The following is a 12,354-nucleotide window of genomic DNA, read 5'->3' as shown; positions in this document are numbered from 1 at the left end:
GGGGGAAAAATCCAAGCTGTTCGGCGTTATTCTTTGTGTGAACAAAACATTGTTTTCAATTTAGAAATGACCAAAGTTAATCTGCGGCTTTGCTTTTTCGCCTTTCAACTGCGGGCCCGGGTATTGTAAATTTTGTTCTTCAATATGAATGTATTTGGAGCAATGCCCGTCAATCAAAGATGAAAAGGTGCCAAATAAATTAATTGAATTGAATTGCTGGTAGGGAAATTCGAAACAACCCCACCCCCCCCCCCCCCCTAAAAATACCTGCACGCCAAAAAGTGCTACCCTAAAGTGAGCAACGCGCGAAGAATGTTTCAAAATTTCAGCGCGCTTGATAAGTCTTCTTTCAAAGTGTCAATCATCTTCATATTTACACCAATCAAAGCTTTGCAAATCTCCTAAATGTCAATCATCACGATTTTCCACCAATCAGAGCAGAGACGTCTGCGCGCGGTTTCACGTCACTTTCCTGCGTCACCTAATTCATTTGTGATGTCATAATTCTTAAAAGACAAACTTGTTAGAGAAACTCTTGAGGTTTTGTCTAGAGCAAGTCTGCAGTTAACAAGTCTGAGTATATCAAAATGCGAAGACGCACATTTGCGTTAGTCTAGTTTGGAGATGTCGTTTGCAAGAAGTGTCCGATTCCCGGGTTCGGGTAGTCCCCCAAATCCTTCCCGGCAAATCGCACGATCGTCTGCAAAACGCGCAGATTCCATGGAACTTCACAAAGCCAAGGTAGATCCGTTTGTAATGAATGTTAAGTACTCATTTGAAACTGTTAACGACAGCTGAGGATGGTTCTTCAAATGACTTTCTTACACACCAGAAATTGAACTGCAATTTGTTAGAAAAGGGGGGGGGGGGGGGGGGATTTAAAAAATCAGCCCTTTTTCGTTCAAATCTGCGTGCTCAACGCGCGGGTTGCCTGTGTGTTATTGGTTTCAAAATGGCGATAGCATGGATGATTTGGAGATGGAACATTATTCTTAGATTTCCTTTGGAGGAATAGCATTTCTGCTTGTGTAAGCAAGTGAATTAACTGCTGTTGGTGACCTGATTTCCTAGCACGTAATCATAACCGAGAAATTGTTTAAAACAATGCGTAATTTTGCTTTTTTTCTTTAAATTGGCAGGATTTCTTCTAGTTAGTTGTATATTTTGGTGAAGTTAAAAATACAAATAAGCTTTATACATCATACTGTGTAGAAACTTTTCATTCAAATTTTCATTTTTTTAATTTTGAAAACCTATTTTCTAGGTTCGTATAGCTTTAAAGATTTATTTTTTCATACCATTTTTTACTCTCACTTCTCCAGAGTACCACACATTCTTTGAAGCCTGATGACCAGGAGAAAGCTTCAAAGACTACGGATAGATTAAGGTGAGAATAAGGTTCTGAAAGTATTCAAACAGTTTCGAAATCTTGAAAGTCTTCACATTATTTGATATCATTATAATGTAACACTAAGATATATTTTTCTTTTATTAACAGCAAAACCAACAACGCTAGGAGCCTAGTTGAATTGTCTAAGGTACATGTCAGGCATCTCATTACATAAAGTTTTTGTTGCATATTATCCCGTGTAACACCACCTTAAAGATAAAATATATTGAAATCCCGTCATACCAAAAAACCATCCATTTTTCCTTCTGGGCTTAATATGTTATGCTTAATATGTTATGCTGAAATATTTTTTTGCTTAAGAGCAAATTTAATGGAAGACTTTTTTAGAACACATTGATCCCTCAAATGTCTGTGAAAAGTATCCACAGTATCCACAATCCCAAAAAAATATTTAAAAGCAATAAAACACAATGAGTTGTCAAGCATCTAAATGTAAATGGCCTTAAAGATATGCATCCAACCAAGGTGATAGCACTACTCTTTAGCCAAATGATAACTCAAGTTCAAATCAAAATTCAAATTCAACGACAGCAGAATTGACCCCCTCAATGAATTCTCAAAATTCCACACAAGGGAAAGAGACCAGCAAACACATTTAAAGACACAAATACATACCTTTATTCTGATCCTCTGGGTCCATTTCCATGGCTTCAAGACAAAATCACCACTGCATGAACTTTATTGCTGGCTCTAAGTAATCTGGGATATCCATGAAAAAATCACAAAGGATGGTGGGGGGTGGGGCATTCAAGTTTTTTTCCTTAAAAAGTCCATTCTTCCAACTCAATCAATTCCAACTCAAACAGACCCAAAATAGCAGTATAAACAATTTAAGAAATTAATTTTGTTTCAGAAAAGACATTCAGGCAAAGCCAAACAGACTTAATAATGTGACTTAATGATTTTGATTTAAAAAAATTCAAGCAACTGTCAAATTTTGCTTGCTTTAGGACAATGATGTGAGATAAGAGTTGGGACTGCAAAGCACTGATGGACTAAGTACAGCATTTCACTTTTACATTTCACTTTTTGTTATAATGGGAGGTATCTGTTTTTGGTCAGTTTTTATTTAAAAAAAAAAACATGGGTTAAGTATGACAACTTATTTATTCCAGCAGGTGTTTTTTTCTTTTGCACAGGGTCCCAACCTTAATTTGCTAGAGCCTTAGATAAATCAAACTTTAGTTATACTAAGAGGAATTTTTATTTCAAAACAGAGAAAAGATAAACCAGCCAGAAAAGATTCCCACAAGTCAAATGCTGCTGCCAAATCAAAGAAAGCTAAATCAAGCTCAAACTCAAAATCAAACAAAGAGAAATTTGACAGGAATATTAGAGCCCTTCTCGGCGATGGCAGCAGTGATGATGAGCAAAATAGCATCACTTCTGAGGCCTCGATGTCAAATGACAAGCCAAGCGATCTTGGACCATCAGAAGAAAAGCCTGAGGGAAATGATACTTCATCGGCCCAAACGATGCCCAGAGACAAGTTCAACTCAGAAATCGAGGAACTTATTGGAGATTGTGATGACCACTGTACAACAAGTACAGATGTATCAATCTCAGAGGACGTCCTCAGCTTACAAGAAGAAGATGATATCCGAGAGCCCGGGGAGATCAGTGAACAAGGAGCAGTTGATTTAACAGCAACATGCTCTGGTACCTTCAACACATCTTTGAGCAGCCTGAAGAAGGAAAATATTCTTTTTGAGGTTGACGATGTTTCAGATTTCACAAATTCGGATGTTGAAGAATTCTTGGAAGAGGAGGAAGCTGAAAAAACTCCTGATGTTACCCAAGGTGCCTCTAAAGGTAAGAGCATGTTTTACCTGATTTTTGCCGAATTTGTAGGATTTCATTGAAAAATCATAGACTCACTTTACTGCAGCCATTGCCTTTAGAATAGCAAGGTCTTTTTGTGTGGTGTCCAAAAGTTGTTGAGGTTAAATGTTATGATTATAGAAATGGTCTCTGTTTTCTTTAGCTTCACCTGGTTTCTTTCTAGACATAGAAGGTATATGTAGAAAATGGAGAACCCAAAAAATATTTAGTAATGGCCCTTGCTTGGCCCAGCTTATTTCTTTTCAATACATTGCAAAAGGGAGGTGGGCCTTAATTCATACCTCATACGTCATTTTCTAGTTTTATCTGTGATTTGAATACTTTATAAATACTTATAGTGAGATTACATAATGAAATTACTGAAATGTTTGAGTGAATTTCAAACCGGGGTAGCAGTCGTGTAAATATTTTAATATTAGCAATTGCGCAATGTATCTATTTATCCAGTGATAGGGTTTGTGGATTTGTTCTCAGGCGAGATTAGAGACGGTGATGAAGTCCAGACCGAGTCAGACCTTTGTGAGCAGCCAGCAATTGGCAAAAGGAGCTCATTCCCATCCTTATTGACAACTGGAGCCACTGATACGCTGTTCAAATCAAGGGCAACTGGCAATGCAGGCAAGTCAGCCATGGACTACTTATCGCGAGAGCTACTAGATGTCCCGGATATAGACGGAGACATGGTCATGTCCTTTGAGTACGAGGATGAAGATTTCGAAGAAAATTACGATGAAGAAGAGAATGGCGACGAGAGAAACCTTAAAGACGTTCACCTTGTGGAGACTGACTTGACTTCAATTGAGGAGGAAGATCTTGTGAGCTATGATGAGGATGGCAATGTCAAGGTTTACCCAGTGCCCAAAATTATCGGACAAGAGAATGAACAGACGGATTCCATCTTGAAGTCGCCAAGACAAGAGTTAAAAGGGAGTGGAATAGGCAAGGAGGTCACTTTCGCAACCAAAGACGACATAAAGCTTATTCCAAAAGAGTTGGGTGAAACAAAACTGAATCCCCAGTCTTTCACGCTTGAGGATGATGACCTCCCAACTGTCCACTTGGATAATGTAGTCTTCGTGACAGAGGATTTAGAGGAGTCACGCAAACCGCTCAGTAATGACGACCAGGCTGATAAATCTGTTGCTGTCGGGTCTTCTGGAGGTAATGCTGCTGCAAACAATGATCTATGTGAAGATCTGAAGAAAGATGTATCCCCTGGCGCTAGCAATGACAACTGTAGCCCGGCTGGTGTGAATAAGGTTCAGCAACCAAAGGATGCGTCTCCGGAGTCTTGCGATAGTACAGATGGCGAGCAAAATATATTGAAAATGCGAGCGTTGATGGGAATAGGCCCTGCAAACAAGATAACACTATCACCAATTGCAAAATCAATTGCTAGTGGAAGTCGAGATGCCAAAAATGATGCATTCATGGACGACCTGGATGATCTTCTCGATGAGGCAGAGGCAACATTCGACAACGATCAACACTCTGCGGATAGCGACAAAGCAATTGTTGAGGACATCAATGCGTCAGAGAACGATATTATTAAAAATGCCGATGAAAAACTGGAGAACAAAGAGAAATCAGAGAATGCCCATTCACTGGACTTTATAAGCACGTCTAATGGGAACGTCGAGGAGGAACAAATTACTGACAATGACGATGAAAACAACGATGTCGACGAGCAAATAAGCATACACTCATCTATTAGCACAGATGGACTCTCCCCGGAGCATACAGATTCAGAGCAAGCCAAATCTTCTGTCAATGGGAAGAGCCTAAGTCTTGAAGACGTTGAAGAACAAGTCAGTGACTCAAGTGAGATTATCGGGAACCTGGAAGATGAAGAACCTGATGAAAAAGAGTCACTTAAGGCTGAGAGTGTTTCTCTCATTAACATACAGTCCAAACTTGAGGAATTCACGTTTCAAATTGACGCTCTCGAGGAAAACAGACAGGAGCTTGTCGCTGAGAACTGTCAGTTACGGGAAGAACTGGCTGACTTGGAGAATGCAAAGCAGTTGGAAGAAAGGCAGCTTCTCGCTCGCATTGAAACCTTAGAGGAAGATCTATCGCGTCTTTCTGTCAAAAACGACGAGTTAGATAAAGCTATCAGGATCTGCTCAAAGGAGAAAGAAGGTATTGAAGATTCTCTCAAACATGCTCGAGACCAAATTGCCTCACTAGAGTCCTCAAGCACCGACGCTTCAAAGAAACTGCGTGCCGAAATTAAGATCTTAGAAGCTCAACTAAAACAAAAGTCTCAAACAGTTGACGAACTTAAGAGTACCATGGACACGCTCATGGACTCCGCCTCGAAGCTTGAAGAAGACAAAAGGAAGATACAACAGCAAGCCGACAAACGAGTGAGTGAGATGCAAGATAGCATTACGGGCATCCAGAAGACAGCGGCTAATGCCATGGACGATATAAGGAATCAGCTGAAGGAGAGGGAGGAGAGAGTCCAGGTCTTGCTGTCACGACTCCAACAGGCAGACGATGATAAGAAGAAGCTGGAGGAAACGCTGGCAACTCGGCACTCCACAGCAAATAAAGTCCACGAGCTTCAAGTCCAGTTAAAGGCAAAAGATGACAAAGTCAACAACCTTCAGGCTAAGATATCCAAACTTGAGGCTGACATGAACGAACAGCAAGCTTCTAAGGACATCACAGCGCAAGACAGGGTTTCTGAGCTTAAAGATCTTTTAAAAGTATCGCGTGAGTCGGAAAGCAAACTGCAGGAGAGAATTGAATCTCTTCGGGAAAAGATCACTGGCTTAGAATTGGCTGCGATAAATGATGCGACTGCTAGTAAGGAAGAGCTTGAAAGTGCAGTGGAGGAAAAGGCAAAGGCTGAGACAAAGCTGAAAGTAAAGATCTCCGCACTAGAGACAAAGTTGAAAAAAGCGGTCAACGAAACAAAGCGGTACGAGTCCTCGTCCAGCCAGCTCAAGCAACAAGTGAAGGAGCTTGAGACGGATAACTTGCGGCGGAAGCAGAAGCTGTCGCTGACGGAGAAGGATCGTGATGAACTTGAAAGGAAGATCGCCGAGCTCCAGGCAATCACCAGCGAACTCAGGAAGCGCCAAGCCACACACGAAGCTGCCAACAGCAAGCTGAGTGAGGACAACGAAAGATTGACGAATAATGCTGCAGCTAAGGTGTGTATGAACCTACAAAAGACTATCATAGAGACACATTATGGACTTGTAGAGATGGTGATCAGTTTTAAGCCCGCGCATGCATAGCACACTGCAGCATGCGTTGCACAATTAATGGACCACACTTAATGGACCATTAAAAAAAACGTAAAGGCTAACGCTGTTTAAAAAAAAAAAAACCTTATGTGAACTCGTTCTCAAATATTGAACGAATTTGCAATTCAACTTTCTATTCACTTATATATTTGTAACTATTTTACTAGTGTATTATTGTCGAGTAAGCCATCTTGCGTTAAAAGAAACATAACAGTATGAGTGACCACAAAAGCGCTCACTTGCCCGCGAGGTTTGCTGGAAAACATGCAGTGCATTTTGTGCTCATATGCTGATTGCTAATGTAATTCAATGAAACGAAGAGTTTGCGGATCCTATAGGGATCTTTTTCTGCAAATTGAATTATAACAGATAATATTTATGAATATTTTAGGCGCAAAATATAGAAAGAGATGCCATCATCCAGCAACTGATGGACGAGAAGAGCCAAATGTCCAAGAAATTACAGAGCAAGGAAGACGAGCTGGCTACGGAGAAGGCGAATTCCCAAAAGCATACTGAGACCCTGAGCTCCCAACGAGCAAAGGAAAAAGAGCTGCATACTAATATAAAGGAGCTTGAAGCAAAGATTACAACTCTCACAGAAGAAAGCCAAGCCAAGCTCAAGGCTTCAAGCTATGAGAAGCACCAACTCGTTAAAAACATCCAGCTTCTCGAGGGAATTCTTGAGGAGAATGTGAAGAGAGTTCAAATTCTGGAATCAGAAATATGTCAGTTGAGGACAAGCTGCATTGACGAGGTTAAAGGGCGTGATGAGTTGAAACAGAAAGTTGATGCAGATATTGCAGCAATTGAGAAATTGAACAAGGAGCTAATAGAGGCCTCCAAGAAGGAGAAAACACTCCTTAAGGAGATTGAGGCTCTGAAGGTTATTTCGGCTGAGTACCTGCTACAGAAAGAGCTTATGGAGGATAGAGCGCATAAACTGGAGGAGTTTATACGCTCCAAAAAAGAGGTCAACGATAACGATGGAGGAGAAGAGGTCTTCAAGAAACAAATAGCTCAGCGTGATGTAGGAAGGTTGAACAAAGCTCTGGAAGTCAAGGAACAACAATATAAGGAGAAATGTCAGGAGGAAAATATCCACCTGGAAGAAATTGCTGCCTTGAAGGCTGCGTCTGCGGAATCCTTATCGAAGAAGAAGGAATTGAAAGCAGAAATTGAAAGCCTGAGGCAAGAGATTCAAAGAAAAGACGAACTTTGCGCAGAGGCTGAACAGTTGAGGCTTCAAAATGAAGCTATCCATGCAAAAGAGCTGGTTGCTTTAAAGGCGCAAATTGAAATAATTAAAGCTGAAAAAGATAAGCTAGGGAAAGAGCTTGAAAAACAGAAAGGTGTGTTGGTTGAGGAGAATAAGTGTAAGCGACTGCAGGATGAGAACGCATCGCTCAAAGTGAAAATTGGCGAACTGGTTGACGAAAAAGCACAGCTAGAGCAGGAACTGAAAAATCACGTGGACCAGATCAGGCATGAAGCCTCTGATGCAGCTATCAATGGGGTTTCGCTTGAGGGTGAGAACGCTGCCGACTTGCTTTCTCATGAGTACGATTCGACATCGATCTCTGATATCAGTGAGACTGACGTAATGCAACCCACAACCGGTAGTGAAGAGGAACTAGATTGGCTTTGTGAGGAAAACATTGGAAACATAGAAGATCCCGACAACTTTGCTCAGGGCATTTACGAGACGCGACTGCAGTTGGAAAGATCAATTAAAAGTAAGACTATTTATATGTTTTTATTCAGTTTGCGAAAATCCTTATAGTAAGAGATAAATGCTTTGTAAAAAATAATTTCAGTCATCGTGATGCATAAAAACTTTCGAACCGTTTGTCCTTTTTAGTATTTATCATTTCTATTTATTTCTTTTTAGTATTGCAGTCCAGACATACCAGACTAATTTCAAAGTATACCAGACTGAAACTGGATTACAAATCGAGTAAGGGGGTGGCTAAGAGAAACGCCGAGAAACTACGGACTGCCTTGAACGAACGTAAAGACAGAGAGAAGGCCTTTCAGGAGAAGGTTAAGGCCCTTAAGCAAGAATGCCTGCACTTGAAGGGAATAAATGATAGAATCGCCGTTACAAAGAGCGGAAGACGTGAGACGGTGGAAATACATTTAAAAGGGAATAACGAGGTGGAGTCAAAGGATCGACCAACATTAAAGGAGTCACTGGTCGAGGATGTCAGCATGCTTGAGCATAAAGTCTCTTCCCTCGAGAAAGAAAATCTCAAATTTAGGCGCGTCTTGGAGGAATATGCGAATGAGGTGAAGCAGCTTCACAGCGAAAAAGAAGATCTTGAGAAAAAGGTTTGCATTTATTTTGTCTTGAGGCAGAGGGTGTTTACTTGTTGATAAAAGCACGATGTTCTTTCATTGATATAGGGACAGATTTTGAAGTGTGCTTTCTTCTCTCCAGACCAAATTACTATCTGACGAGATGTGCCGTCTTGCCAACAAGGAAGGGCATCAGACTACCCTTCTCGAAGGATACCGCACGGAAACGGAGGAGCTGAGGAAGACATTAGAGTTAGTCAAGTCAAGTAAAGAAACGCTCGCTGCACATTCGCAATCTCTACAGCAGGCAGAGGCCAGGGCAGTCAGTGCGTACAACCGCTGTTATAATGACCTCTCCGACATGATGAACGCAAATCTTAAATTCAAAGATCGAGTCGATGCTCTCAGTGGCAACGAGAGATTACTTCTAAAACAGGTTAGTTGGCTAATGCTGCTACTTTTTACGTCTGGAGGAAAAACATTGAGATTAAATTGATAATCAATTTATACTCTCGATAATAGACGATTGCTAACATGGTTTAAGTCAAGAACATATGCTATCAGACACTTGGGAGCTTTGGACAACCCTCTTATACTAGAGATGATGATGATACATTAAAATCTTTTAGACGCAAGACGGCGATATCGTAAAATATGGGCTGAGCAAAGTTATGAGTCTAACAATGAGTTCAAGGGTCAAGTTGGCGCCCTCTGAAACGGCGACAATCTAAAGACAGGACGACTCACTCTGTACGTTACACCCTCTCGCTGAGTCACATATAATCTACTACCCTAAAATAAAAAGTAATTGAAAGGGATAAACCTATCATTATCCACAAAGCCACAGGAAAGAGTATTTTTGGTAACGTATCTTTATTCTTTTACAGGTTGACGACTTTAAAAGCTCCCTGGAAGAAATGGAGGTCGCGCTGAGTCAGAAAGATGCGGATCTTACAAAGTCCTCGCAAGACTTGCAAATGATGAAGAAGAAGGAGGATTCTCTTCACGAACGCATACAGACCCTCCAGGACGACGTCGAGAAGCTGAAAGCCGTCAACAGGGACAGAGAACAAACTCTAAAACAAGAGTTAAACAAGCAAATGTCTGAAAGCCAGAGGAAGGATGCAGAACGCATAGAGCAAATCATTCATAATAAATCTGAGTTCGACAGAAAACTCCATCAGCTGCAGTGTCAGCACATGGAACAGGTGGAAGGGCACGAGGGAAGAATACGTGACCTCAAGACAAAGCTGGCTACACTTGAAAACAAGGAGGCGGTATTGACGAGGGAAGCGGGAAAATATCATCGAGAGAATGTGGAATTAGAGAGAAACCTCGACGCTGCAAACTCTAGGATAAAGGTGCTCGAAAAGCAGCTTGCTCGAGTAGAGAATAGGTTGAGCACCGAGAAAGCTTCTAAAGACGATGCTAAGGAGCAGAATGAGGAGAATAGGGAGAGAACAAGAAAGACCATTGGAGAACTTCAGGCAAAAGTCAAAAAGCTATCCGATGAATTAGTCAAACAGAAGAGTCGCGAAGAGCGTCTTAAGGTTAACTTGCGAAAAGCAAAGGCCTTGTTATCAAGTGCCAAAGAAGCGAGAGATGAAACAGTGCAAAAGTGCAATTCATATTCATCGAAGCTTTCACATGTAAGTAAAAAGTACAATGACAAGATTCAGCAGGTGGAGAGGCTCGCTGGACGCCGAGAAGCCCTTACAGCTAGGTTACGAGAACTACAGGCCACTTACGGGCAACAGCGTGACGACTTGACGAAAAGGGACATTGCCATCAACGAGCTGACTGCAAAGTTGAATTCCCTGGAAGGCTGGAATAGCGATAGGATGGAGTCATTGAACCGGCGACTTGATACGGAGAAGGAGGAAGGGCGAAGGCTTAGAGAGGAGCTACAACGAGTACGCACCAGCCTTAGGGAACAGACCCAGAAGGTGAACACGCTTGAGAGTGAGCTTCGCTGCGCTCGATGCCAAGTCGGAGAATTCAGCAGCAGACCGGTTCAGACTGAAAGTGATCAGACGCACCGTCTGGAGCAAGTGCTGAGGCAGTCACAAGAAGCCCTTCGCCGGGACATGGAACGCCTCCGAATGGTTGAGATTATGAACGTTGACCAGCGCCCCACCCGCGACTCACCTTCTGATAGGCGAATCGGCGATGCTACGATGGTGAGTAGCTCGAGTCGCAAAAAGAGTGTTATATATGACAAGATTAATATAAATTTATGTGTGGGTTTTTACGCAGGGTCTAAAAGCATTCTATGATAGGACAAAAATGATTTAATTTCAAGTTTATGCTTGGCATTAGGGTTAGTATAGGATATTGGTAGTGCTAGTGATGGTTTTCTATAGAACAGGAATTTTAAAGCCAAAAAGGACAGCAATTGAGGGCTGCAAGACTTTGGGGGAGTTTTTTTTTGTATAAATTGAACAACCGAAAGGTCCCATGGGTCTCATTATTTTTCAACCGAATACAGGAAAATATGGATCAATCATACAGTAATCAATTAAAGACTATCGATCTATAACTCTAGAATCGCTGGAATTCATTTATAAGCACCTTTCGGTCTTGGAACTTCAATTCGCCATTTGCATTGACGTTTTTTTTTAAGTAGGTGTATGTTTAAAGAGAACATCCTATTCTAGAACAGCCCATCATTTTCAGAGCTAAAATTATTTCTTTCCTCCTTTTCAGCGGCGAGTAATGTTCCATCTAGGCGACTCACCGCCTGTCATTCGTAAGGACATCCCATCGTGTTACGTTTCGTACAGCCGAAACTCATCATAAATGATCAACATTGTTTATACGATGTTGTTGCAAATAGATTCTTAACATGTACATTTAAAACTATTTGTCTATACACTATTATTGATTTTTACAATATTAAGTATAATCTATAGAAGCTTTTTGTTGTTTTTCGACTATATTTCCTTGGCAAAATAACGCTTATTTCATTTGATATTTGTGCTTTAACTGGATTTTTTTTTTTTTTTTGGGGGGGGGGGGGTCCAAGTAATTACTTGGATATGGACTTGGTAAAGCCTTAAATTTTCATATGATGTTTATTATTCTTAACTTGACAAAGAGACATGTATTTATACTATGCTTACAAATATAAATGTAAATAACCTTTAAAACACTACAAGATTGTTCTTTCGTTTGCAATTTGGGGGAATTCCTTAGAAATGTTCAATCAATGTGTCTGGAATTTAAAATAAAAAATATTTATTGTTTATATGGACGTGCTTTGTCTATTTTTCATGGTGGATGGGGTAAGGGGTAGTGGGAGGGTCTAACTACATAACCCTAGATTGTCGGCTCACACAACTCCTGGATATAGCATTTATTTTATTTTCAGTCAAAGACCTGAGGCAATGTATAATTAAACCATTTCAAAATGGATCAACCAACTATTATTTATATTGTCTGGAATTTAAAATAAAAATATATTGGTTTGTATGGACGTACTTTGTCTATTTTTCATGGTGGATGGGGTAAGGGGTAGTGGGAGGGTCTAACTACATAACCCTA

At 40.8% G+C, this 12,354-nt stretch overlaps 1 protein-coding gene across 2 annotated transcripts; it reads left to right on the top strand.

Moving 5' to 3' along the window:
- Nucleotides 1-292: 292 nt before the first annotated feature.
- Nucleotides 293-12,058, top strand: LOC116620712 (COP1-interactive protein 1). 2 transcript variants are annotated; one of them, XM_032386371.2, is made up of 10 exons: nt 293-741; nt 1,323-1,387; nt 1,499-1,538; nt 2,629-3,223; nt 3,728-6,417; nt 6,905-8,249; nt 8,405-8,844; nt 8,954-9,247; nt 9,699-10,991; nt 11,518-12,058. In XM_032386371.2, the coding sequence occupies exons 1-10, from the start codon at nt 625-627 to the stop codon at nt 11,608-11,610; spliced, it is 6,972 nt and encodes a 2,323-aa protein (XP_032242262.2). In that variant the 5' UTR covers nt 293-624; the 3' UTR covers nt 11,611-12,058. The 2 variants fall into 2 exon arrangements, with proteins under 2 accessions (XP_032242262.2, XP_048583015.1); XM_048727058.1 differs by lacking the exon at nt 293-741 and adding an exon at nt 993-1,028.
- Nucleotides 12,059-12,354: the final 296 nt, after the last annotated feature.

Source organism: Nematostella vectensis, chromosome 4, assembly GCF_932526225.1.
Source record: "Nematostella vectensis chromosome 4, jaNemVect1.1, whole genome shotgun sequence".
NCBI classification, from domain to species: Eukaryota; Metazoa; Cnidaria; class Anthozoa; order Actiniaria; family Edwardsiidae; genus Nematostella; species Nematostella vectensis.
Note: the sequence above shows the minus strand (reverse complement) of the source record. Positions and strands in the feature narration are given on the sequence as shown.

Bases quoted from the DNA above. Each gene is read 5' to 3' on its own strand.
- LOC116620712 (XM_032386371.2), top strand. From the start codon at position 625: ATGTCGTTTGCAAGAAGTGTCCGATTCCCGGGTTCGGGTAGTCCCCCA. The intron at 8,845-8,953 runs GTTTGCATTTAT...TCTTCTCTCCAG, and splicing joins AAGAAGATCTTGAGAAAAAG to ACCAAATTACTATCTGACGA. The intron at 9,248-9,698 runs GTTAGTTGGCTA...ATTCTTTTACAG, and splicing joins AGAGATTACTTCTAAAACAG to GTTGACGACTTTAAAAGCTC.